At 38.6% G+C, this 27,970-nt stretch overlaps 1 protein-coding gene across 1 annotated transcript; it reads right to left on the minus strand.

Annotated features, from left to right (window-relative positions):
• On the minus strand, positions 1-27,886 carry SUGT1 (SGT1 homolog, MIS12 kinetochore complex assembly cochaperone). The gene is made up of 13 exons (XM_065646208.1): positions 27,774-27,886; positions 27,641-27,686; positions 22,808-22,898; positions 22,049-22,118; positions 21,674-21,744; positions 16,783-16,836; positions 14,942-14,958; positions 13,879-13,913; positions 13,189-13,285; positions 12,372-12,479; positions 2,158-2,248; positions 1,149-1,330; positions 1-536 (listed from the first exon to the last, which is right to left on the minus strand). The coding sequence occupies exons 1-13, from the start codon at positions 27,800-27,802 to the stop codon at positions 435-437; spliced, it is 993 nt and encodes a 330-aa protein (XP_065502280.1). The 5' UTR covers positions 27,803-27,886; the 3' UTR covers positions 1-434.
• Positions 27,887-27,970: the final 84 nt, after the last annotated feature.

A 27,970-nucleotide genomic window follows, 5' to 3' on the forward strand; every position in this document is an offset into this window, starting at 1 on the left:
TTATATTTACAGTTTTATTTAGCAGTGTTAAAGAGCAAACAATTTTAACAGTTGTTGAAAAGTGTTTTTACCCAAAGTTGCCAAGATCTAATCAGTTATTGAACAGAAATATCAGGCATAAGGCAATAATACCAACCAGCCCATTAGAGATCACCCCATCCCCAAAGAGCAGAGCTGATGAAGGCGGTAGAAAATTTAGATTGCGATTGACTCGATTTCCAAAAATCGGACAGAGATGATGAAAACAGGGTTCCACTCTTGAGTATATCTTTAACATCTGCAGATGAAGGAACTTCTAAAGCACGCGAAATGCAAAGACAATTCCTGCTTCCAAAGGAACATTCAGTGCTTTGAATCCCAAAATGCTATGTCCAGACACAGTGGTCAGTACATGACTATGGCAACACATAGATGGTAAAAGATTAAAAACAGGATTAGAATTTTTTCCATTCCATGTCATCAGGAGGATTTACTTCTACCTTCCTTTTACCAACATCAGACCAGTTGGTGCTCAGAACTGTGCCTCCAGACTCCATCTGCAATATGAGAGAAAGCTTGTTTAGTTTGCTAGAAGAATTCTAGTAAAGCAAACCCCACATTTCTTACAGCAGATTAACAAATTCTGAAGAAGGAGGAGCTCTGTGTATCTATAGAATAAAATTTGATAAAGCCATCACTCCATAATCTTCAGCCCAACAATACTTTTTAACAGTACTGGACACACTGAGATGTTACTTCATTAACAAGAACCTTTTAAAAGGTCAGTTAGGTTCTTGGATATGAGGGCCACAACTAAAAGGAACTGGATATAAACAATTAAAAGGAATTTGATCCTTTTATTCATTGCAACTCCACAAGCTCCAGATGAGCCAAAAACTGTGTTTCCTTTGATAACACTTAAACAGAGACCAGTGACAAAGCACAAGCTTCACTGAGGCACAAACTTGGACTTACAGAGTCACATTCCTTAGTGTACATTGTAGCTTTCAATGAGTTTTGTTATACCAGATTCTCCAACAGAACCACTGCCATTCATCACAGGCCTAAGGTTTCGGTAGCTACATGCTTCCCAGTTCACACAAAGCTTAGTAAATTGTGTCAGTGTGCAAAAGTTACACATTTCTTCAAAGAAAAGAGTGAAGACTTACAAAGGATTTGTTCATGGCACGTTTCACTTCATCTGTACCATCTGAATAAATTTGCTGGAAGAGTTTATTTAAAGCTGCATCTCCTTCTAACTTCTCATTCTTCTCTTCTTCTTTGATTTCAACTACCAGTTTGTCCCAGTTCCTTGTGTAGTGAGAGGATGATGGATATAAGTGCTGGGTATCTGAAAACAGAAATGTTAGTTAACTACGCGTTTTCTCACGACTTTTAGAGCAGCAGAGAACACATAGACATGTACGTATCCAATGAATCAGAGGTGATAATGGAACATGAATCTGAAAATGCAAATGGCCTCTTCCTTAACGATATAACCACTGCAGTGACAAAAAATAAAGAAAACTAAGAAATGCTAGAGACTACATTCAGCAGCTGCAAAAGTTTACTTTTAAGTAAACACAGTTACATAATTGAGTTATCCAACACCAAAATGCTGGATAACAGCAACACAAATAATTAAAGTTCAAATGAGGCAGGAGATATTGGCTGACAGTTACAAAAAAAAAAAAAAAAGCCAGCAGCCTAAAGCCATAGGAAAATTTGAGCTCAATTTCAAAATATATCTGAAATCAGTAAATCAGGAGATTCAAATTCTCTCAAAGACAGACAATCTGTCTTGAAAAACTGCAAAAGTATTACTCTCCAAGAGAAAAGGAATACTTACGTTTAAGCAATAATAGGCATAACAATGCATAGAACTGCAAAACATTGACCCAAACAGATAAGCCCAGAGGAATTAATGACAAGCATGTATCTTTAACAATCTACCAGCTTAATGGAAGTTATGACTAAATTTAATACCAAAATTTTAGTAATGTCCTGCAGACTTTTTCTGTCAATTCTTGGTAATAAAAACAAGATGATTAGTCTTTTCATTGGAAATACATGAAACTGTGATTTTATTAACAATTTTAAACACAAAAATGTTATTAGCAACTGCAAGTAACTTAATACAACTAACCCATTAAATCCTTAATAGTTCAGAGAACAAACCTGGTGTAAATTGCTTTAACTTAGGAGAATCTCCCTGCCCCTCCAGCTTCTCCCATCTTACAGCCTCTGGCTTCTTCATTTTTATCTCAACCTACAAAACACAAGACAAAGAACAAGTTAATCCAGATGGCCAACAGTTCTCCCAAACAGGCTTGAATTAGTTGGATCCTGTAGCAGCAAGAAAATAAATTTGGTTTTACAAATGCAGTTTCTAATATAAAGCCTGTATTTTAACAAAATTTACCTACCTTACAGGATGGAGTTACGTGACTTTAAGTCACATGTCAACTAAACTCTTATGTGGTTGCATAGCTCTTGTATCAGACTTATACCCTGTTGTTTAGTACCACTTACTTTCTTCTGCTTACTATTCACTTGATTTTTTTTTTTGGGTAAATTATGGTATCCCAGAAGTATCAATCAGTCCCAATGTCTCTACAATGCCAGGTACCAAGTTATTATCTTTCAAGCATCCCTTTTTGGCCAGTTGGCTATAATAATTAAATTGCACTTTTGAAGGAATGGCAAAATCCAACTTTAGGTTTATATTTCATCCACCAAAAATATTCATGTTTGATGTGTAGTACACAAACCAGAGAAACACCCGGGACTGTGCAGATCTACCCACTGGAAAAATTCAGAAGCTGTACTCATTTGGTTCAATGAACACACAGCACTATGGAGAAAACTGTCTAGTATTCATTGACAAAACTCGCAATTAAAAATGGATATGGTTGCAATTATTGTAGGAGAAACAAAATTAAGTGAAGTATGTCGTGCCCTATTCAGAACTACACACAATCCCTTTAGACAACCATATTGAAATGTTTTTTCGTAATTAACCTTATCCTTTGGTTACAGGGTTACAAAGTTGCAAAACAAGGACTGTCTAATGTCTCTCCAAATGAAAATTCACTTAAGAAAATGTCACAAAGATCATACGACGCTATTAATTAACTGAAATCAGTGCTTGCTAAACTTCAGCAGTTCCTTATTTGTGAACAGCTCGGCAGAAGCGAGTTCTCAGTTCTACCTAAAGCCGCTGTAACCTGGGGATCCCTGCAGACCCGAGAACAAAGGCACCTCTGTAAAAGCCAACCCTACAGATCCCAGCAGCAAAGCTCCTTGCACAGCATCATGTTAGTCTGAAATTTTTTAACTTTATTTAATCCGTTCTTCACATCAGTCACTGGTAAGCAACAGACTGAGATACCTTATAAAAATAAAACAAGCTCATTTAAGTTTCAAAGCTCACACATTTGTAACCACGCTGCATTTTAAGAATCAGAATATTCTATTATGATTGGTTTCCCCACACACACGCCCCCGGAGAAGCTACCATTTCCCTAGACAAGTTGAAATACTTATCTTCCACCACTAACTTGTACTGAGAACAACAAAAAGTTTAAGACATGAGGCACGGAATGTGCTTCAAGGCAGGGGAGAGTTTCAGTCAGTTTGTAAGTCCAAGACCAGTATGTATTCTCGCTCCCCATGTCTGTTGGATTTCCAATGTTTTTAGCAGCTTTACAAATTAAGCATCAGGGTATCGGCTTTCAAAACAGTGAAAGTCACAGAACAAAAAATAACCAAATAAAAATAAAATATCATATTACTATATTTGCTCAACCTACCATCCCTGAAAAAGGCCTGTATTCCAGAATTTAATATTGCATTCTGTAAGGATGTAGAGATTTCTGTTGAAACTATGAAGATGAAGCATTCAAACTGTGCCAACGATTAGACTTTAATAAAACTAATCAGTAAAGCTTCCTTCACCGGACCCTTCTAAAACACTTTGGAAACCACGACCTTAAACTTCATTTTCTGAACACCTACACTCACATATCTAATGCTCTGTGATTAGCTTAAGGAAGCGAAAGTATTTGTGGAACTTCTTGTTTGTCTTATATGTAGATACAAGAGTGCAATAACTAGCAGGTTGTTGTTTTTTTCTTTTCCCCAATGGATATGGATCTCATGAGTCAAACATTTAAGTTAATTAGCTACTTACAAAGGCACTAATTAGTTATAAGTGAAATATGAGTATAAATTTAAAACAACTTGTCTTTCCTCTGCTTCCTATATAATTCTTCTCAACCTGTATTATCAATTCAGTTGTAATTTAAGTAGAGGAAGCCTTATTTTTAAGATACTATATTCTGCTTTTTAGTGCATCCCCCATACGTTCTATTAAAAAATTGTAAATGCTTGATATTGAGACTGCACAACTCTGCATCTCTTCGATTTCTCTCCTGTTTATTTCTTTCTGTGCTACCTCCTCTTACCCTCATACTTCAGGCTTTCACAGATATCTTTCAGTATCTCAAATAAAAACTATTTCATCCACATTAAGAATAACTGCTAATGCAATACAATGCTTGGTGTGAGCTACAAAACACAGATTTTTTTTCTGCTCAAAATACAGTTCTCCTCAAAGAACCCTTATAAAGACCTTTGATTATTCATCACAGTACTCTGCCCACGCAGAAAAAAAGAAAGAAAAAAAGGAAGATCTTTACTGCTGCTACTCCAGTAATCCCCCTCTGCTTTTTTAATCTGCTAGTTCTTACACTTGCCTCTCTGAAACTGCCCCAAGTCAGCACTACATGACAAACATCCCTAAGGAAAAGGAAATGCAACAAACTAATTCCCAGTTTAAGATGCAGGCTTCTTAAATCTCAACCATTTCAACCCTGCCAAGCTAGAAGTACAGACAGCTGAGGAATTGAGACAGAATGTATCTATGACATGATTAAACCTCTACTCCATCTACTCCATCCACTTCAATTGAAGTTACTCATTAGGCAAAGTGGCAAGCAGGAGTAAAACTAGGGAAATCATTAACTTCATATCATTATACAACCACATTTTCAAAAAATATAAAGCTATAAAATTCTGCTTGTGAAGGCGCGTTTCTTCAACTTGAGAGCTTTATTTGATCTAAGGAGAAACAACTTTGCGAGTCCCCACTATGTGCACAAACGGCAATAAATGCATTTTAATGAACATTTTAAAGCAGATACTGATAGCTATCACAGAGAAAAGCAACATACCAGTACGAACATTTATGTCATATCTAACAAACTAGTACCATTAGCTTTTTCCTCTCCTTTAAAAAAAAAAAAAAAGAAAATAAATCAGTACTCGGGCAAGAGCAATACATCAACACTTCGCCAACTACTTTGATTTTACATTTATATTTCATAAAATGTATGCCTGTGTGCCTCGTGCCAACTTCAGAATAAGAGACAGGAAAATTCCATTGCAAACTAAATGCTTTGCATGCCACTTAAGGACAACCCTAATTCGTCAGCCTCTCCTTGCAGCCCATGCCGTGCTGACCATCTCGGCAGGTCCCGCCAGGACTCACTCCTCTCCGTTCTTGCCTTTCTTGCATTGGGAAGCCCCAAACTGCATAAAGTGCTCCAGATGTATGAAAAATTCCCACAGAGAAATAATCCACTTTCGGCTGTAATTTTAAGTTCTTTAAGGGCTCAAAGTGAGCAAAGCAAAAAGGAAAAGAAACACGGAATTTTGAGAGTAATTTGTGCACTACTAGTTTGGAATACTGTCTGGAGAGCAACCAGCCCCTCCAAGAAGAGGACTGAATGGGGGATTCATCATTGAGAAGAAACTCCATCCACAGTGAAAGGATACAGAGAAGTTTCTACTCATAAAAGCAAACAATTTTTTAAAACCTATGAAGAGATTTTAGACAAGTCTGTTTGCAGCTTAATCCAAGCACTAGCTATCAGAAAAGATGGCAGAGAGTTACTCTCAAAAGCTGTTCTAAACTATTTCATTGGTAGTACAAAAACACAAACCCCCTTACTTTAAAATGACTAACCATAACAGAGCATTTAATCTAGTTTTAAGAAAGAATTTGTCCCCTTAGCTACAGATAAACACAACACTAATTAGCCATCATTAATTTTCTAGGTAGAAGCTTACTGTTAAAAAGCCCAAACCTCTTGATGAACTGGATTTCACTGGGACAGACACTAACAGTTGAACAGAGAAACATTAAAAGGGAAAGAATTTTTGCCTTCCTCCCTAAAATAAGATTCTGGTGTACACTGACAAGTTACAAGAGGGTTTTTTCTGATTTCTACTGTGTTTCATATTTTACAGTCCATGCTAAGGGGAAGTTCACTTACCACTGGCAAATTTGTGTCAAGCTCTGATCAGATGGATGGAGGAAATGAGAACTGGCAAAGCGTAAGCAGTAGTTCCAACACTAATTTTAAGATGCATTCAAAAATATCCTTTTAAATTCTGATGTTTTGCTATATCAAATACACAAAAAAAGAGAATGCAGGGTTTCCAATCTAGTACTTAGTTATTTACTGAACTACTGACTGCCTTGCCTGAGTTGTAAATTTTAAGTGTTGAAAGTTATTTTGCAATCATCTCATGTATTTTGTTACCTAAATTTAAACATAGGTCAAAATAGCACTATATTCTAAAATGTATGACCTATTCAAACTTACCTCTAAGATGATATGCGCAAACAGTTTTGGTACCCTACTTATTCAAACGTCTTTTACACATTGCTTAAATTCTGAATTCCAAGATCTTTGGTCCACAATTTTAAACAAAATATACTGAGAGATTAAAATAACTCTACAGTGTTATCACAAATAAATGATAATTAAGAAATTGTTTCTGTAGTGAATATATTGCAACAGAAAGAATTTAGCATGCACCTTTCAGCTTCTTTGCCAGTTATGTACTATGAAAAACTAAGTACAAAAATGCAAATTTTCCACCTCACTGATATTACATAGTGATTACTCATGAAAATTACGAATTTTAGAGGAGCTAGTAATACAGATCATTATGGTATCCTAAAGGTGTTTGTCGCTGCATTGTCAATGTAAACCATCACTTTTGGAGCAGAAGTCTGATGAGGAGTGGCTGAGGGAACTGAGGCTGTTCAGCCTGGAGAAAAGGAGGCTGAGGGGAGACCTGATCGCTGTCTGCAACTACCTGAAAGGAGGTTGGTAGCATGGAGGGTGTTGGTCTCTTCTCCCAAGTAACAAGTGATAGGACAAGAGGAAATGGCCTCAAGTTGCACCAGGGAAGGTTTAGATTGGATATTAGGAAAGATTTCTTCACAGAAAGGGTTGTCAGGCATTAGTACAAGCTGCCCAGGGAAGTGGTGGAATCACCATCCCTGGAGGTGTTTAAAAGACACATAGATGAGGCTCTTAGGGACATGGTTTAGTGCTGGAGTTAGATTATGGTTGGATTCTATGATCTTAAGGGTCTCTTTCCAACCAATACGACTCTATGATTCCATTCCAATAGTTCTTAAACCCATCTTCTCTCAAGACAGAGAAAAACCCTTATGCACAGGGGGTTTTTTATGCATTTATATAAAGCATGGGTACTGACTTATGTGCTTCTTAAAATATGGTTCTCAAAGTATTAACAAGTTTAAATCTGCCCCACACCCATCTGCATTCATAAAGAAAAAAAAAAAATCATTGGGAAGGTTTCTTTATGGTCTAGCCAGGAAATTGCTACAACTAGCCCTGCCTAAGAGATGCAAGCAATTTCCAAAAAACAGTATCCAACTCATATCTTAAATACCAATTTATAATTTATAGAAAACATACATATATGGGAGATATGAATCTGCATGAAAGCCTCACAGAGAAAACAAGTGCACAAGAGCAGGAAAGTCTGCATTCAAGTGTGTGCAAGAAATTTAATTAAAATATTTAAAGTGAAAAAGTAACTTTTCAAGATCAGACTGCACTGGTAAGAACCAACTTCAGTTAAAATAAATCTGTTCCTCTGTTTATCTATTTGTGTACACTTGCCTCTGAACACAGACTCTGACAACAGTCCAAGAGTGCCTGAAACAGTTTCACTTCACTCTTAGCCTTTTCCTTTACATTGAGAAACAGGCATCAGTGTGCTTTTCCAGTAAGCTGCACAGAGTATTTCAGAGTTTGCAAGGCAAAATGTTGGTTTGAGGAGAAGAAACATTCCATTGATGCACACTACCATATCCTCGGCATGAAGCTGCTGAGAGTGTGCTTCTACCTCAGACATCTTATTAAGTAACAAATGTCAACTGTAGAGGAGGCTGAGGATTTCTAACACGTCCCCTGTTTGCAGCACAACTTTGATCTAATTAAAGGACAGTTCTGGGGTAAAGGAACCACTTTTTATTGCTTTTTTCAAATGGGTCTAAATTGCTGCAAGTCATTGCTCGCAAAAAGCCAAAACCACTAAAAACTGAAAACTCACAGTAACTGTCCCCAGACTATTTGCAGATGGAAGAGCAGAAGGGAAGGAAAAAAAAAAAAAAGCACTAGCTCAAGTTTCCTTCAAGTTCATGAGCACATACTCATCCTCACTCTCCTCTTCTAGGTCTAAGGAGAGGAAAACCCTGAGCATCATCTAGAACACAACAGAAGACCTAGAGAAACTGCTCATGTTACACTAGTTTCCAACAGAACATGGCAGAATATTCCCCTGGAATCCCAAAAATACTGAAGAGGGAAAAGAAAGCAAGGCTGACTGTGCACAAAGAACCGTTTCAGCACGTTAGAAACATTTATACTATTTGTGAGTTTCTACTTTCCTGCCATATTTCCTGCACAGCATCAGATCAGCTAGTTTTGTCTTAAACATATTTAGTCACTCCTTTTACGTTTTTATGCCTTTTTCCTTTTATGAAGGGGGCACGATATTATGGACACCCAGCTACAGGATAATGGCACACTGGCAACTTCTGAAGAACAAACGTGGTTCAGCCTTTACATTTTGGCTCCCTCTTCTGGAAAGAAGTAAAAAAACCAAGTAGCATCACTAAAGGGCACCTTCCTCCTGTTAAATACTGAATGCAACATGCAGTTTTCAGCCTGGCACAGGTATTCCCCCACTTCAGCTGACACCTGGACACAGCTGAGGATGACGACCAAAATGCACAGAATCTTAGGTATCGTGTACAAAGTCAGGCTACATAGGAACATCAGATGAGCTTCCACTTGTAGTGGACAAATCTCAAACGAATACAGTGCTTTTTGGAGCTGCTGTTACTTTTTGCTTGGTCACATTCCCACAGTCAGTCATCTTTGGCAGATGAAGAGTATAATCAGTAACGTCAATTGATATGGTTACGCTAGTTATGATCAACTATGCTGTTCACGTACAAGAAAAAAAATGCTATGCATATACAGCAATTCCCTCAAGAGAAGGCCTCATTACAGTTGTATTTTGTCACATGAAGCTGAGGCCTTAGATCACCAGAATTATATGCTGAACCACACTGGGTAATTCTAAGTAACGCGTGACTAAATGTGAACAGGAACCATAATCAACTCAAAGCTGATTTTTCAAGTAGTGATATCTATTAAATAGCAACTAAACTTTTGAATTAGGTAAAAAAGTGGCTCCAAGCATGGCAGTAATACATACAGGCACTACCAAAGGCAGTCTGTTTCATTTGTAAAACTGTTGACAATTAGAAAATATACAATACTAGTATGTATGAAGAAAGATATGAAGATTTTAATCTCAAAACTGGACTTAACCCACACATTACGGTGTTCTTGAGTCAGCATCAAGTGTTTTACCCTCTTTTGGCACACAGCTTGAAGTCAGAAGTCTGCAGGTTATGAACACTAATTTACTTCTACTCATATAGAAACGATTTAAATACCTCCAAACATCTATCAGTCTTACCTCTGTACCATTTGCTAGTTCTGTTCTTTTCCAAACAGACACTTTGTATCTCAGAGCTACACACAGCATGGATTTACTGAAAGGTATAATTTCTATTTTGTTGCTAGGAAAGAAACCATTCTTAAGGTATCAACTGCATTTTCCACAGCTCTTAACATTCCCTGAAAGAACCAATCCCAGAGTCTTCAAGTTCTATCTGCTCTTTGCAGTTATTTTAGAATCTGTAATTCTGCAAATACTATTAAGGCTATTTTCTCCTCCTGAATTTATAATTTTGCAGTTGTCAAGTGATGCTGAATTCAAGCAGTATCGAGAAATCCCTCTCCAGCCTCTCTTAGTTACCAAATCACGCAGGATAGTTCTACTGTTTGCCACTTGCTTCATCCTCTATTCATTAGTTTTATGAAGTTCACGGGAAACCCAAACTACTCATCACACAACCTGCCCATACATTCCACTGCTTCCTCATATATTTCCTCATATAATTAGGAAAGAAAGACCAGACTCTTCATTGCCCAGTGAAGACTACATAATACTAATGATAATGTGGCTCACATATTCAAAGCAACAATACAAAATACAGCAGTGTGAATACATGCAGTTATTCTTATCTGAAATTATTAATCCACAGGAACAGATCTGGTCCTATCGCATGAAAACACAGTTTCTTTCTGAGTGTGTAAAAAAAAAAAAATCATATAATTGGGAAGATAATGAGAGTATGCCTTTACATGAAGTCCTTTTGTAAGGACTTGAAAAGAAATGGTACAAAATAATTTGTAAAGGGTTTGAGAAGTTCTAAGATAGTTTATTCAAAGTAAAAACTGCATATTTTCTACACCATTTATAAGAACAAAGTACATACACAAAACTTATGAAATCTGAATTTCTAGTACTCAAACTCTAAGGCTGCGGCATTCCGTTAAAGCGCTTAATGTTTTTCAAAGTAAAATATTCTAAGCCTTTAAGGAAGTCTTTCCATGCATAATGTAAACCTGCTTTTCAATTCTTTTCTTCAGCCAGGCTCCATCTGCTGGTCAGAATCAGAAGGAGCTGGGGCATCACTGAGTTCTGCTGTTGAAACACCTTCTGTGCTCTTGTATCCCATTTTGTCTCAAAAATATTCTCTCATAATTATATAAGTAGTAGTAATATTTGGAAACAAATGCAAAATATTTACAAATAGTACACTGCCTAAATATAACTAAAGGTCTCTCACCACTTCATGAACCTCAGTCTAAACGAGGCTCAAGACTACCAGAGATTATCCCGGACACCAACCCAAGCTAGAGATGGTAGCGTAGAAAGACAAAGTCAAGCTCATTTCAACAGTGCTCAGTGGCATCCAGATGCTTCATGAAAATAACGGTAAATGTCAAGACAAATAAAAAGTATAACGCAAGCTAGATAGGAACATGAAGCAAACACGACTTCACAGTTACTTCTCTTAACAAGGTCTGTACCCATTCCACTCGTTTATATAAATGCTAATGGACTAGCCGATTTTCTACACACTTTGAGCACTCTGCTTATCTCCCACAGCGTAAGAGCTCACACGACTCAACCACATAACCTGCCCAACTTCCTTAGTGCGAGGGGTGGAAAAACGAAACCAGGTCTCTGTGGAAATCCTCTCATGTCATCTTGAAGTCCCTCTTCCCTGAAATGATGCAAGAACTATTACAGGTACCTTTCTGAGAAGTGAACATGTAAAATGGAACATGAGAACACAAAGGAATTTCCAAAAGCTCTGCAGAACCACTGCTGAAATACAAGGAAAGAAATGACAATACATTCCTGCTTCAGAGACCTAGGCTTAGCTCTGTGGACAAAGCGCATGTCTGTCTATGCGTTTTATCAACAACACATACTACGGCAGACCACAGTCAGTTTCTTATTTTTCTACACCTGTAATACAGAAGAAACCAAATGCTTGGACAAAAACCTTCTCTCTCATGCCATGCCATTTTCAAGTGTCTTCAGGCAAGTACTAATTCCAGGAACAGTGTGGAATACACCCTCTTGGAAAGCCAAGAACAGTTAACCATATGGCTAAGCTTTACCAGCAAGAAAAGGTCACAGAAGGGTGAAGAAATTATTTCAACACTGAAATCCTCAAAGTCTGACTTATTTCTCAGGCATACAAAGAAAACAATGTTTCATAAGGCAATACTGGCTCCTAAAAGTTTAGTAGAAAGGTGTTAAAATATTTTCCTAATACCTGAATTTTAAGAGTGAAGACCAGAGTCGTCTTTCTACAGCAACAAATAAAAGCATCCTCAACATAACTGTCATTTGCACTTCAGTAAGCACCATCATCTTACTATTTCTGATATTTGCACAAGTTTAGAAAGCCTCCCACCAGCTGAAAGGCACCTTGAAGAAAGAAAAAGCAATTTTTTATGAAAAGCAAGATATTATGACTGTTGCAGAGAGACAAGACAATAGAGCAGAAAGGTTTTCAACATCAGGAACAGTCAAAGAAATAATTTACACTTTAAAAAGCTTACCTTTGTTGAAAGCACTTTAAATGTACTTTGCTCTGGCACTATAGAATGAAGAAGAACAAGCTTTAAGTTGCAGTCTTCACCTGATGGAAGTCTCACTGATGCATTCATCTGGTAACAATTGAAAACATGTCTCTGGTCATCTTTGAGAGCAGTTTTCCATTTCCAAGTAAAGGATTGTCATTTGGCACCAAGATTAAGTGATTAAATTAATGACCCTTCACTGGGGCACTTAACGTATCAGCCGTCAGAATTTCAGACAACGCCATTACGTTACTGCATTATTGAATTCTAAGGTGTTTCTAAAGTACACTAGAAAATGAACAGGAGATTTCAAATCTTAGCCAGCAAATACTCAAAAATCCTACAATTATTTTGTCAGCTTGATCTGCATTCTTTGGGGAAAGAATTAAACGGTAAATGAAGTATCAACATATTGATAATGGCACATGAAAACATGCAAACTACGTGGCAAGTGCTCACCCAATTTTAACAATCTAAAGCTGATAGTAACAACCAAGTACCTTCAGTACTTCACGAAGTAGCAACACAGTTGCAAACAAGAACTTAACTCTTCAATATTCTCAGCTAAATTAAACATTGAACACCATTGCTACCACATATGGTATTACAATAGAGATTACTGCATTTCCTTATTTTGCTGCGATTGACAACTTTACTAATGCCAAACCAAGAAAAACCCGCCCACCAACATTCATTCTTCGTTTTTTTTTTTTTATTGTGGCTGATAACGTTCACTGGTTTAATTACTATATCTTAGGGAATCTAGGGATGCGTATCAATAACCAACGCAAATCACCTCTTTCTCCGAGAACTGCACGCTGACATCGTCCTTCTGCGCATTCTTGATCATTATAGTCACAATTACTTGAGATTCTGTTTGGTACCAGTCATATCTAAAACAACAAACAAACAAAGAGTAAAAACTGACTGCAAAGAGAGGTATAGAAGAATTCCAAAAGCTGCAACAGTACATTGTGTAGTTTAATGGGGGAGAGAAGACATACAAAATTAGATTTATTCCCCCTCCTCTAAGAGACCAGCTGCAGAATTGACAAGTAGTTAAAGAATAACGAATCATTTTTAATCAAGAAGTATATCAAAATTAAGTCACTTCCTTAACCAATTCATAATATTGTTTGTCTTCTGTAAATTAAATGGCACTTTTTAGTTCAGGATCTTAAGAGCACCTCAAAAACATTACCTACACTAGGTGCGATAGGCCAGTCTTTGAATTAAGCTCAGAGCATGAGAATTAAAAACAGAAGCCAGAATGCTTCCTTCATCTCCACTCTCCCAGTGAGGCATAATCGGCTGACTGAAATTCAGTCTGAACAGAAGCGATGACATGGTTTGGGAAACATTTCACTTAGACTGCCATGTTCTACAGTTACGGAAAAATAATTAACTTGCTTCTCCATTCCCCAAGTCAAAGAACAGTTATATGTCAATTATTTTAATTCTCACAGTAAAGCTGAAGTCAACTTACTTGATCTTTGGTGGCAGAGGTTGCTGCTGTGAATTCTAGTTGAACCATATTCCATTGGAAAGAAAGTTACATCAGTGTAAGTGAAAATATACCATGAACTGCTTTCCAAAGACACAAATCATTTTCAGACTGATTGCTCCCTGTTTCTTGATTTATGTATGAGCATTAGCTAACAGGTGAAGCTCTTAACTGTTCTTCTAGCCATTTATGACAGATTAAGAATTAAAAAGCTTCAAGTTACATTAAGTATCTCAGTCTGTAACTCAGAATATATTGGTCAGACATTTTATAAATAGCAGTAAGTGCTGCTTTAACTCATTTTCTTCCTGGATAAGAAATACATGTGAAAGACATACAGTGGTTATGCTGCTAAGGTAGAAGTCAAGAAGGAAACCTGAAATAGTTCTGGGAATTTATGGTATAACTTTTAAACATAAAAACCTTTTAAGATTTGTCTTTACATCCACCTACCATGTTTTCTGAACACTCTCCCCCTCTATGCTATTCTTAAAACGTAAAAAAATGAAGTAACTATGAAAGAGGGAATGGAATATCAAATGCAAATTCTCATTTCTGTCTCAAAAAAAAGGAGGGGGGGGGGAGTGTCAATTTCAACATTTCTTCTAAAGATTTCCAGTAAAAAAAGGAAACTGAAACTGAAAACGTTACAGCAGAAAAAATTCTGCACAAACTCCCTGCAAGCTGCGGGAAAACAAAGTTACTTTCTAGCAGTCACCAGCCAGTCAGTATTGACAAGATGAGCTGGTTAATTTGTAGAATTAGGCCACAGACTGCAAGCAAGAAAGTTTAAATTTACTTGAATGTGTGTAAAGTAATTCCCACATATATATGCCATTTCTAAAAGTTTTCAAGGATCAGATTTCCCAACCCTGGTGTCAAATAAAATATCATGTTTAGAAGAAAAGTTAAATCCTTCAGAACTGCATGCAATAGAGAAGATTACTTTTAAAGCCTGAAAGTTCTAAGAAGCCACTGAAATCCAGAAGTACGCTCTAGCTTAACAAAGAAATCAACTGTAAATATATTCAGGAAAATATCTTACCATTTCTGTCTGTGATGCTGCAGAAAGAAAGAAAAGTTGCACTTTCAGAAAAAGACATACGGAACTTACATGGTAATATTATTTTAGCTTTCTTCAGTTACTCCAGACATTCTGCATTTATTCCAGTCTCAACAGTAAAACAGTTAAAAAAACATGCCAGTACTACTTCTAGTATTTTGCTTTTATGACAATCTACTTTTTAACCAGACATCAATCAGCAACTTGTGCAAAGAAACAACTGTAATATAAAGCATGTTCTGATTAACAGAAGGAACAAAGTTTCCATTACTTTCCCTTGCTTATCAGAGACCTATACAGACCTTTTGTAATGAAAGTAACACCATGGCAAACAAAAGTTTCAAAAATCCCTTCCCACAAGTCTGTACTAGGTTTATCATCCATCCATAGGAACAGCACGAAGTTCTTATCAAAACTGTATCACACACCAGGCAAACACAGCTGGGGAATGAGATGGTAACCAGGCAGAGAAACTCACTTCTATGATCTGCATACTGTAATACTTGGATCTAAACTACAGCTCAGTATTTCCTCTTTTAAATATTTTTCCTAAAATATTTCAGATTTAATACATTTGAAAGGAAACAAACTTTCCCTTTGCTTATTTATAATGCATACTGCTAAAAAGACAAAAAGAGTAATAAAACAAGAATATTCAGTTGTAATTAAGAAATTAAGAGGTTTTGAGGGTTTGTTGTGGGTTTGTGTTTTTTGTTTTTGTTTGGTTTTCTTTGTGTGTTGCGTTTTTTGGTTGGTTGGTTGGTTTTGTTTGTTTGTCTTCCCCTCTATTCTGAAGTATCAGAGAATTAAGAAAATGGTTCAAAAAAGACAAGACAGGGATGAATATTCAAGATAAAACAGGACAACTCAGTTGAACCAGACAAAACACTGCAGAAGGGAATTAGAACACTAGAGAAAAATGTGTATTATAACCTTTTTCCTTGAGAGGTCAATGGAAGTTGTCACCCAAGACAACTCTTTGCAAATAAGACCATGCATGCCAATCACTCATCTAATTTATCCAAATAAAAATAAACCTGGCAAAAACATGTCACAAAGCAGAAATGCGTTCATTCCTGTACAACACAGAAGGATTCTCCTCTATCTGTTTTTCAGTCAACAGGTTGACATGAATTTGTATTATTTCTACTGCCCCATTCTTTCATGTGCACCACAGAGAGGAGGCAAGTCACAACAGGTGAAAGAAAAAACTAAATCAGTTATTTTGTTATATCTCATAAAAATCCACAGGCACTTTACACACGGTGGATGAGTTCATTGCCAGGGGTGTCAGTTTGTAGGAAGGTAGGAAAGGAAACTATACTCGCACTCACTGACTACCATGGATGAGACACCAGAGCAGCAATTAGCACCTGACTAAGGCACCCTCTGCATGGAATCGGGAGTAAAATCCCTGAATTTCCACCTCTCTTTCCAACTTTGTGTTCTGCAAGACTCGAAAACTGATTTTTATGCCTTTTTTTTAGAAAGTAAGCTGACACACGCTTCCACAGTTAAAATTAGCTAGCAGTTGTATCTGAAAGTAAGTTAAAATTAATTATGATTGTCTGAACTTTAAATAGGTACTCCACTGTCACAGCTAATTATTACATTAAAAATCCAATATTTATGTTCCTCTAAATCTGAGGTATAAAAGTGTAAGGATGTATACTCCAAGAGAAACAAGATATGAAAAAGTGACTTTTTTAAACAAAAATTTCTTTTGCTTTAAGAGATAAGCTGTGAATCTTTGAAAAACATGACACAGCTTCAAAACAAAGGGCATATCAAACCCCTTATCAAGTAAATGTGTTTTTTCTTACCGTTTAGTGTTTCTTCACATCTTTTAATCCAAATAGTAAAGGTATCATCTACATCTAGAAGAGATCAAACACAGTAACATTCAAACTCTTCAAGTACTACACGTATTGCAAGAAGAATAATTCCTCACAACTGCCAATTGGAACAAATTAACCCCAAACTCACATCAATTTACTAAAAAAATAGTATTCTTTCCTAGCATCTTATTGTAACCTCAGTTATTCCAGTTAAGCTTTAAGTGTTCTTATACAAATCTACTATTTAAATCTGTTACATTTAATTAACTTCAAATTAATTTGTAGGACACTAGATTTTGTCTCAACTGACCCAAATACTCTATTGCTTTCCAGTCTGTTTGGAAAGCAGGAAGTACAGATTTATACATTTTTCCATTATTCTTTAAATTATTTTTTCAAACAGTCAAACACTTCCTCTCTACAGAAATATAAGAAGAGATGGTCTGTTCTGAGGACAATCCAAAGTCGCACAAGTTTTCACAAACACCAAGTATTTTCTCCTGCTGGTTTCATACAAATTTTACAAACACATCTGAAGTTTCAAGGATGTTAGGAATACATAGGTGCCAATTCCACTCTACGAATCAAAATCACCGAAAAGTTTAGTAAGACTTCGATATTCTAGGAAGCAAGTTCCACAGATAGAAATGAATTCACTGGAAAATAGCTCAAAAAGTAGTGGTGTAATGACAGGGTAATCATCTTATTTCAAGAAAATTCCCAGAAAAATCTTTCACAGTCAGGAAAGTAGAAAAGTGGCAATGTTACTGGTGAACTACTAGGAATAGCTGAACTTTCTATCTTTTTACAATAGAGAGAATTCACACTGAGGAAGCTTAGGCAGCCAGCTATCCAGAGGGCTTGAAGAGGATCAAAAGAAGAGCTCACAGCAGACATGCATAAAACAACAAGTGTGACTCCACTGCAGTTACGCCAAGTATTCACCCCAACCCCTTCAAATATAAAATGTACATAAATTTTAAGGTGAGCCTTAGGTCTTAAAATTGCTACCCCACTCCTCAAGCCACTTCCTCTTCCCTTATCTGCTGCCATCCCCACCAGTAATCTTAAAAGTCATCTAAATTTTAAGCTACATAACATTTATGTAACCTCTCAGTTGCTGTTAGAAAAAGATAAAACCTCAAATAATATGGCTGTCTCGACATTACAATACAATCGGTCACTGACTGCAGTCTTTTCTAGATTCCTAGCAAATCCTGGGAAGAAGACACTATTTTCAGATGGAGGTAATAGAAGTTAACTGTTGAAAGGTTCTGTTGGGTGTTCCAAAGGCTGTCTTCAATTACCTAACGTACACGTAAGGTATTCAGATGACTGACTGCAGACTGTCCTCAGAAGTACAGGGGGAAAGGAAGCAAGGCAAAGGACTCAAGATGCAGAAAAGTAAGTTCTGATTAGATAAGGAAAATTCTTTACTAGAAGTGTGGTCAAACATTGGAACAGATCGCCGAAAGCGGCTGTGGAAACTTCAGCCTCGGAGATACTTGGAAATCAACAGGAGAAGAACCCGAGCAAACACACGCAGGTTCGAAGTTAACACTGCCTTTGGCCAGGGCATGGAATCAGATGAGCTCCAGAGCTTCCCTGCAAGCTAAATCAATCAATAATTTCAAAACTTAGCACCTGTACCCTAAAAATACTTCCAAGTTTTGCAGCCTAAAACAAAGTGTATTAATCAAAAGGGAAATTATATGCAGCAGGTTCAGGAATCTAATCAAAGAAAAACTGAGTCGAGTCTCCACTGATCCAGCCCCTGACTTTCCGGAGCAGATGAGGAATTCTCTGTTTAACAGTGGCCTATGACAAGACTGCTATGCAACACAAACTTTCAAATAAAGGTCCAGTGTTATCTGCCCTGTTTTCCTAGAACATCCCCCTCACCAAACACTGCCTCTTCCCCTGCATCTCAGCACGTTATACTTTGAGGCAAAAGCAATTTTTTTTTTTTTTTGGTGCTCTATAATTGCATTATCCTCCCATAGAACTTACCAGAAACTTTTATGAATAACTTTCTAGTTCAGAAAACCTAACTGGGTCTTCACTTACTGAAAACCTACTAACTCTAATACAAGAAAAGTACCTGCTAAGACATTTCTTCAAAAAGTCAACACAATCCATCCTTACTAAATTCATTAGGTAATCACAGCAAAAAAATAAGAAAACTTGAGGATAATTGTGCTAAATCCACATAACACACTGAAGAGTGACAAATCATGCTGCTTCTTCAATCTAAGGCAAATTAACGAACTCCAAAAACCCACATGCGTCTAGTCTCAATGGTTGAGCGAAAGAAATCTTGCTTCCTAATGTTATTTTATAAAGTAAAGAAACATTGCACATTCAACAATTCATCACGTCAAGTTCTGTTTAGCTATCCCTGTAGGTGGGTAATGGGAAGCTTGCTGTGGTACCCTGGGCCTGTCAGTCCTACCAGTAATGAGCACAAGTGGGAAGCTCGTCGTTGTCAGCGTTCCAGATTAAGATTTGGAACAGCCCTTACATCAGCAAGGAACAGAAACACTTACCGGTGTGCTTCTGCCCCCTTGCGTGGTAAAGAACCCAGCCTTGCTGGCAAAGAATTCCCCACCACAGCGATTCTCTCGGAGGCGGCAGCAACAGCTGAAGTCTCTCTTTATCACCTGCTTAGCGGTATGTGGCAAATTTTCCCTCTGGGCTTTGTTCATTTTGCACTAGCTGAGTTTAACTGGAAGTTAATTGTTTTGCCAAAACGCTTATGCTCACAGTTGCGTTCACCTGGGATCCATCACACGTTCTACAGTACTGCAAAGGCAGATTCTATTACCGACATAAACTTGCCAGCATATTAGGTAATATATGGAAGACAATCAAATAAAAATCTGTATTTTTTAAAAAAGCTTTCAGGAGACTCCTCATCTCACAGCAGGTCACAGAATTTTGTGATGAGACACAGGAAGCGCAGTGGAAACTCTTGTCAGATGAGAGAGCAATCAGGAAGGACTGGGAAGCTTCAGAAACACTTCAACTGGGTAAGCAGCAAAACAATGGCAAATTAAATTCAAACAGGTAGAAGGCAAGCAATTCAAGAAAGGAAAAGATTGTGCTGTTATTTCAGAGATTCTGAATTAGCTCAGAGGGTCCTGGTATTGACTGACCTATCTAAAAAGAAATCTGCAGCTCTGTGAGCTGTGGTACCCTACAACATAAGTACAATGTGAGGTTAAACAGAATGAAGAAGAAAAAAGAGAGTGATGCTCTGGCCTGAGGAGATTTTGTGTATAATCTGTGTTTTGAACAACTTCAACTGACAAACTAGAAAGGTGATAAAAATCCATGCACATGAAAAGCCTCAACTTGACAGTGGTTGCTTGGAATGGGGCAAGAATATGAAAAATATAGATTAATCATCCAATTAAATTCAGGACTGATGACTTTGGAGATGTATGAAATGTTACCTATCAAGTAAAGAAAACTATACAAGGAAACGCCCCCTTTCACAGGAAGATAATAAAATAGAACTCTTGTTAGAGTGCAAAGACACACTTGTCTTTCTAGTGTAAAAAACAGTGGAGACTACCTAGTTATCCAAACTACCAAAACTGAAAGAACTTTAGGAAATTTCTTATATTTTAACTCCTGTTCCAGAGCTGCCTCAACTGACAACTAACCATTGCTGCAGTTTCACCACATTTCCCTTCCACCACCATTACTGCTGCCTCAAAGCTGCTCTGCTGCTTCACTTCTGTTGCCTTCAGCATCTTCATCGGGCCATTCCAAGACATTAATCCAGGGGAAAATATTTCAGAAATAATAGCTTTCTGCTGACCGAATGCACCAAAAGAAGAGGCTAAGGAAGCACAAGAGTAGGAGGGAGTGTGATTGTTTGGCAGCAAGCACAAAATAGCTTACACTCCCATGAAACTTCAGTTTTAGATTAGAGGATCGGATCGTCTCTTTGGGAGAGGCATCGTAATTAAATTTTTGCTAAACCTCAAGGTCCCACTGTTACAGGTAAGACAACATACTAGTAAGATCTGAGACCATGACAATGTTTAACAGATGAGTGCATTTTGCTCTGTGTAACCTTTCAAGGTGCTTTTCTTACCATTTCCTTCTGCTGTTGGGAAAGGAAGAAATGGAATGAGGAAGAGGTTTTATTTAAAATAGAGGATAGGAAGGAAGAGACAGGAGTCACAACCATCTTGCAATTGCTTTGCTGTATGCTTCCCCATGCCTTCTACCAAAGCTTTCTACATTAAACTACTCATTTCCTGCTTCTAGAATAAAATCAGGTTTTAAAAAAGCTGTAATTCTCCCCAAATTATAAAGTACCTGAGACCAGCCAGGAAGCCAACACTTTAAGAAAAAAAAAGAAAGATATAATAAATACGCTTCTGTAATTAAGTGAAATGTCATGCAAGGTAAAAATCCATTTTGTCAGTTTGAATACTCATCAAGTTGCATGACCTTTCTAAAGACTAGTCTATCAAATGGTTTAAGAAGAAATTCCAGCTACATATACGAGCCTGTTCCATTCAGAAACTTTTCCACGACACTTAATGCCACACCATTGCCATGACCTCCATGAGTCAAGAAAACACTTCCCATTTTATAAATTTTAAAAAAAACCAAAACATTTACCACTTGCTGAGAACTTTGATACACATTTTAAGCAGTTTTACACTTTTATGCAGTGATTGCACAAACCTTCCCAAAAGCCAGACATCTGCAGTCAAGCACCTAATTCATTAGCTTTTAGAGGAAAAAAAAAAAGAAGAAAAAAAAATTCCTTGGTCTTCAGTTTCAACTAACACATTAAAAAGTTTTTTCTCATTAGCAAAGGAGTACTGTGCACACAAGAAATTGTAATACTTACTGTCCAATCTCTGTCCCTCTCTGAAAGACTCTAAAGCAGACGTATAGTTTTTCATATGATATTCACCTAACCTGACAGGAACAAAAACACAAGGAAATGGTAATTACTTTTCAGTTTAATCCACATTCTGAAGATCCCAACATCCTTAGTTCACAGGCTATATTGGTTATAATTACACACGTAAGAACTGAAATCAGCCAGGAGGTGTATTGCTTCTTATAACCACAGGTTTATTATGGATGGGTTACAAGCAGTATGGCATTGAATTTGTTCATTCATGGTGTTTCAAAAAGCTTGCACAGAGCCATAATCCAAATACTAGTATTGCCCTACAGATTGTCACACTATTCATACAATGCAATATGTGATACATACCCTTTTCTAAGGAGTGCTACAGCATTATTTGGGTTGAGTTCTAGGGACTTCTTTGCATCTGCAACCGCATCTGTTGGAAGTCAGTTTAAAAGGAGAGGAACATAATATGTTGTAAAAAGCAGTACTGAGCATTTTTAAGGTGTAATATGTTATCTTTCTTAGCTTACACAAAAATCATGCTATTTGAATTAAATCTAGCCACAACTGCTATGGATGAACCCTTCATTCAGCTGCAGAGCTCTATGTAAGACGTAGCATTAATTTAGTTTAGTCAAATCCTCTACTTAGATCTGAAGTGTGAATCTGTTCGCTTGTTTTTTTATTGGAAAGAAAAAATAGACCAAATCTTAAGTTATTCAGTTAATCTCTTTTTCCCAGGCATTACTCAGTTATCATATTGCTATTATACCATGAGGGGATTCAGTCTCTACCAAAAACATAAGGATGGAAGATGCATACAACACAGAGCTTAAAATCTGCTTAAGAAGTCTACTTTAAAAAAACCTGCCAAGACAATACTGGGCTAAAATCAAACTGAAAGCTGGGACTGCAGAGTATGGAATTCCTTGGAAGTTTTGCAGAAACAAAACAATCAAAGAAAACTGTAATATGATGTTCTAACTGTAAAAGTAGCATATTGAGTTACAGGTAACACTTGCTCTTATTACTATATTTGGCTTCAGATTGAAGACATCTTCCGTAAAGAACGGATTATAATACACTTGTAAGAAGATTCTCAGTGTTGTCTGAAGATGTTACCGGCATATTTCTGTAGAAGAATATGAGCATAAGCTCGTTGACAATAATATTCGGCATCATCTGGATTCTTTTCCAAAGCTGTTGTCAGTTCCTGTAAAGACACATTAAAAAAAAAAAAATGAAACAGCACCTCAGAAGTTCCCATAAAAATACAGTACCAAACTTTGCCAACTAAGAGACACTTCAGAAGAAAACACCCCAACTGGCATGACTGTCTACCTGTTGCTCAGTTCTCATCCGCAAAGCCTAAACATCAGAGCTTGAAGTATAAGGAACCTGCCAATTATATCAAATTCAAGGAGGCTGTTACTTACTGAAAAGGAAATAGGACTTTCAAATGCCTTAAAAATGAAGTCTAATGTACAGATGATCCTCTATATTCCAAAGATCTTCCTACAATTCTCGGCATATTTGTACACAGGTCTGCTGGGTCTGAGGAAGTACTGCATTATTAGGAATTTGGAAGTCAATATACAGTATGTCAAAACATTTCTGTGAGGATAACCTGTTCAAAGCACTGTAACACATGATGAAAACCACATTACACGATATTATTGAGTGTAGGAGATTGTTCCAATTTATGCTGAGCACAAAAGCAGAAGAACACTCATGGAGCACAGAGCTCACAGGAAATATTGTTGCACAATGGGAATAAACATAAAGTAATCCCTTGTTAGGGGACTCACCAGGTATACAGATTGAAACAATTGTATTTTGCTCTATGAGAAAAGCTCATGACTTGCACAACCAAAGAAAATCACAATGACTTGATGTACACACCTGGAAAGAGCATCTCCTGTTCTCTCCTTATTAGTGAAAGAAGTTCTTATCTTTGCTAGAAAACAGTAAAGTCTTCCAAAGCCACTACAGTATGTCACTACAGTACAGTAACTGTTTGCTAAGTTGACTTCTACTCAGACATCTATTCAGAATCTAACAAGCATGAATGTAGCTAAGATACAGGCTTTAAACACAGCTACCAAAACTGTCCCACCAAGCCAGAGAAAAAGGAAAAGCAGAAGGACTTGCCTCAGTTTTAGTGTGATCAGAGTCTTGTCACAGATGTCACATAAAACGTTTACGCCAACTAGGAGTTAAGTGGTCACAGCAGCTTCTTTTAGCAGTAGCATAAGTTCTTACCAGCGTAAGATATACAAATCTACAGCATGTAAGTCTAAAACCTTAGGGGTCTCAGAAGAAAGTGGCAGGCAGTAGACAATTGTAACTTGATCTAATTGCACCGATGCCCTCCTAAGACTTAGAGTCATTCAAAGGCAGAAATACTCATGGCTATAGGTATTCGCATGGCAGTGACACAAGGTAACCCACATATTAAGACTGGTTGATATTATGCTGATAGGTGAAGTACAGCTTTTAACCCCCAAAACCAAGTGGGGTCCAACGCTGAACATTACGGGCATTTCATGGGGTCACTTCTGTGACACATCACCTCTCACTCCAAACATTGTTTCCTGTGATCTACACTGATGACAGGAACACCAATGAGAACCAGCAGGCAACGTACGAACAGATTCTCCTACAGAACTAGCCCTCACTCCAGGAAAGCAAAAAAACCCCAGACCCAAGCATTTTCAAGAGTGTGAAACTCATCTCTTTGTTGGCTTTTTATCATCACATCTCATTCAGACACACACACGAAGTAAGTTACTCCTATAACAGCTATTTGAGAAGACAGCCAGGTAATACTCCACTAGCACCAGGAACTCCAGATTATGGACACCAGCAACAGTTACTCAGAAAGCGCTTAGACCTTGTCCTCACAAACACTCAACTGTGTTTTCTACATATTTTGACTCTTAAGGCCCTCATCATGCAACCAAGTTGCAAATCTATTTCATTGGGAACTCTCAGCTCCCTCCATGCTACTGTGATAAGAATCACCATGAATTCAAGGAGCTTTTGGTCTCCACATAGTAAGGAACTTTTTCAACGTAAAATGACAAGGAAGTCATTAAGGAGTTCACAGCTTTATCATTCACACGGTAATTAATGACTGATTATGACCTTTCAGCTGTATCAGATCCAGGTGCAGAAAGCCAAAGCATGCTCTCCAGGAGTCAGAGGAATCTGAAGTCCTGAAGACACAGTGCAGAAATGCCATGCCAACCGGACACAAGTCTAGTCAGGTGCAGGAGCATTACACAGCACCATTTATACAGTATCATGTCCCAAGTTAGAAATATTAAGTACATGAGCTAAAAGACCACAGCTAAGACCACGCAAATGTGGTAGACCACCTGGAGATCCCAGCTTCTAAATCAGCAAAATGCTTCACTGAACTCTGGGACCTACCAGCTGAGAGATCGGCAAGCACCATCTGCCTGCTCAATTCAGTACTTCTTAAAAAGGCTACACAAGTGACACCAGTATTACTGTAACAGATATTAAATAAATACTACATAATGTGTTATATATTTAATTGCTGAATGTACAAAGAACTGAAATATCAACTAGAAAAACAAAGCAGCTATGTTAATACAGGAAAAAAAAAAAGCATATGCTGATACTATTCTTCAACATTTCCAAAGACCTTTTGGTGTTGGATTTTTTGTTTGTGGCTTTTTTCCCCCCACAATGGCAAACTTACTTTTTTTCAGATCTTAAATTAGTTTTACTATGCCCAATACATTTGGTTATTCCAAAATGCTTTTTAGATATCATTTATCTTCTGAAAAACTTTTACAAGCTACCACCCAAACCTCAAAGAACTCTAAGATTTAGCTTCACCATTTTCTATAGGGAAGGATTATTTGGTATCATCTTATGCTTCTGACACCTACTCTACTCAAGCAGAACTAATCCTTTACATCTTCTCCCCTTCCAAGTATGTTAAACAGAAATACTTACTCTGTTTCCCCGAAAATAAGACAGGGTTGGTATTAATTTTTGCTCCAAAAGATGCATAGTTTTTTTCATGCATAGCTGCCTAGTCACTATTTAAATTGACTTTTTTTATTAACTGTAACTAGGGCTTATTTTTGGAGCAGGGCTTGTATTTCAAGCATCCTCAAAAATCCTGAAAAAGCATGCTAGGGCTTATTTTCGGGGCAGGTCTTATTTTCAGGGAAACAGGGTATCTATCCTCCAGTTCTGTCTTCTTATTAGCCCTCTGTTTTAAGTAAAAATAAGCTTTGAAAGCACATTAATACACGTTAACAGGTAAGACCATAGAATCAAAGAACAGGCCAGGTTGGAAAGGACCTCAAAAGACCACCTGGTCCAACCTTTTGTGGGAAAGGTACAGGTGAGAATATTTAACACCCTGTCCAGTTGCGTGTGTGCTGAGGAATCTACAATGTCCATGGGGTATGACTGTTCTCATAGTAAAAAAAAAAAGTATTTGTTATGTCAAGATGAGATGAAATTAAAATCAGTTCTGCTCCCCTCATCGGAGGCCTGTATCTAGTGGAGTGCCTCAAGGGTCAGTTCTGGGACCAATAATATTCAATATATTCATCAATGACTTGGATGAGGGAATTGAGTGTACTATCAGCAAGTTTGCTGATGACACCAAGCTGGGAGGAGTGGCTGACACGCCAGAGGGCTGTGCTGCCATCCAGCGAGATCTGGACAGGCTAGAGAGTCGGGCAGGGAAAAATTTAATGAAATATAACAAGGGCAAGTGTAGAGTCTTGCATCTGGGTAGGAACAACCCCAGGTTCCAGTATAAGTTGGGGAACGACCTGTTAGAGAGCAGTGTAGGGGAAAGGGACCTGGGGATCCTGGTGGACAGCAGGATGACCATGAGCCAGCACTGTGCCCTTGTGGCCAAGAAGGCCAATGGCATCCTGGGGTGTATTAGAAGGGGGGTGGTTAGTAGGTCGAGAGAGGTTCTCCTTCCCCTCTACTCTGCCCTGGTGAGACCTCATCTGGAATATTGTGTCCAGTTCTGGGCCTCTCAGTTCAAGAAGGACAGGGAACTGCTGGAGAGAGTCCAGCGCAGGGCCACAAAGATGATTAAGGGAGTGGAGCATCTCCTGTGTGAGGAAAGGCTGAGGGAGCTGGGTCTCTTTAGCTTGGAGGAGACTGAGGGGTGATCTCATTAATGTTTACAAATATGTAAAGGGTGTCACGAGGATGGGGCCAGGCTCTTCTCGGTGACAACCAATGACAGGACAAGGGGTAATGGGTGCAAACTGGAACACAAGAGGTTCCACTTAAATTTGAGAAGAAACTTCTTCTCAGTGAGGGTGACGGAACACTGGAACAGGCTGCCCAGGGAGATTGTGGAGTCTCCTTCTCTGGAGACATTCAAAACCCGCCTGGACGCCTTCTGTGTAACCTCATCTGGGTGTTCCTGCCCTGGCAGGGGGATTGGACTGGATGATCTTTTGAGGTCCCTTCCAATCCCTGACATTCTGTGATTCTGTGAAAATACAGAAAAAGGAGAACACAGAGCAAACTAAAAACTAGTAAAGGTTGAATGCATTTCTCCAGTAAGTTCGGGGCTTTTTGAACCACAAACTGTAACCGATTTTGTTACACGAACCCAATTCTACATACGTGGAAGATAAAGTTGTTTTGGTTAGTTTTGTCGCGATTTCTTTTTTTTTGTCGTTCTTCACACCACAGGCAGCACAAGCCTATTTTGACAGCACAGCGCTGGGCTCCCCCGCAGTCAGACCCCGCACGACACAGGTTTCCAGGGGAAACTCCGCAGCCCCCGCTCGCAGGAGGGGCGATCGCACGACGCTCCGGCCGCTGCCCTCGCCCCCGCCCGCGGCGGCACACGCTGCGAGCCCCGGCTCCCTGCGCCGCCACCGGCAAACTTCACCCGCCCGAGCGGCGCGGCCCAACGGCCCCGGCCCTCACCTGCGCCGCCGCCTCCGGGTCCCGGTCAACGTCCCCGTCCGAGAACCTGCCGAGGAAACACAACGGCGTGAGGAGGCGGGGCGGGCGGGAGCGGCGCGGGGAGGCCGGGGGAAGGAAGTGGGGGGGTGCTGACCGCGGAGGAGCCGCTCCCGCCGTCGCCATGCCGCCCGCCGCCCCCCGGGAAACTTCTGGAGACGCCGAGGCGCCCGCGCAATAAGCCCCAAGGCCGCAGCCGCGCAAGGGCTGACGGGATGCGGGGGAGGAACCGGCCCCGCAAGCTCCTCCCGCGCCGCTCCGGCCGAGGCGGGGCGGCCGTGGCCGCCGCGGCGA

This window comes from Caloenas nicobarica, chromosome 1, assembly GCF_036013445.1.
Source record: "Caloenas nicobarica isolate bCalNic1 chromosome 1, bCalNic1.hap1, whole genome shotgun sequence".
NCBI lineage: Eukaryota > Metazoa > Chordata > Aves > Columbiformes > Columbidae > Caloenas > Caloenas nicobarica.

Excerpts from the sequence above, each read along its gene's own strand:
- SUGT1 (XM_065646208.1), bottom strand. The coding sequence starts at position 27,802 with ATGGCGACGGCGGGAGCGGCTCCTCCGCG. Across the intron at positions 22,899-27,640 it reads ACCCGGAGGCGGCGGCGCAG|GAACTGACAACAGCTTTGGA; the intron begins GTGAGGGCCGGG and ends GTGTCTTTACAG. Across the intron at positions 537-1,148 it reads GTGCCATGAACAAATCCTTT|ATGGAGTCTGGAGGCACAGT; the intron begins GTAAGTCTTCAC and ends CTCATATTGCAG.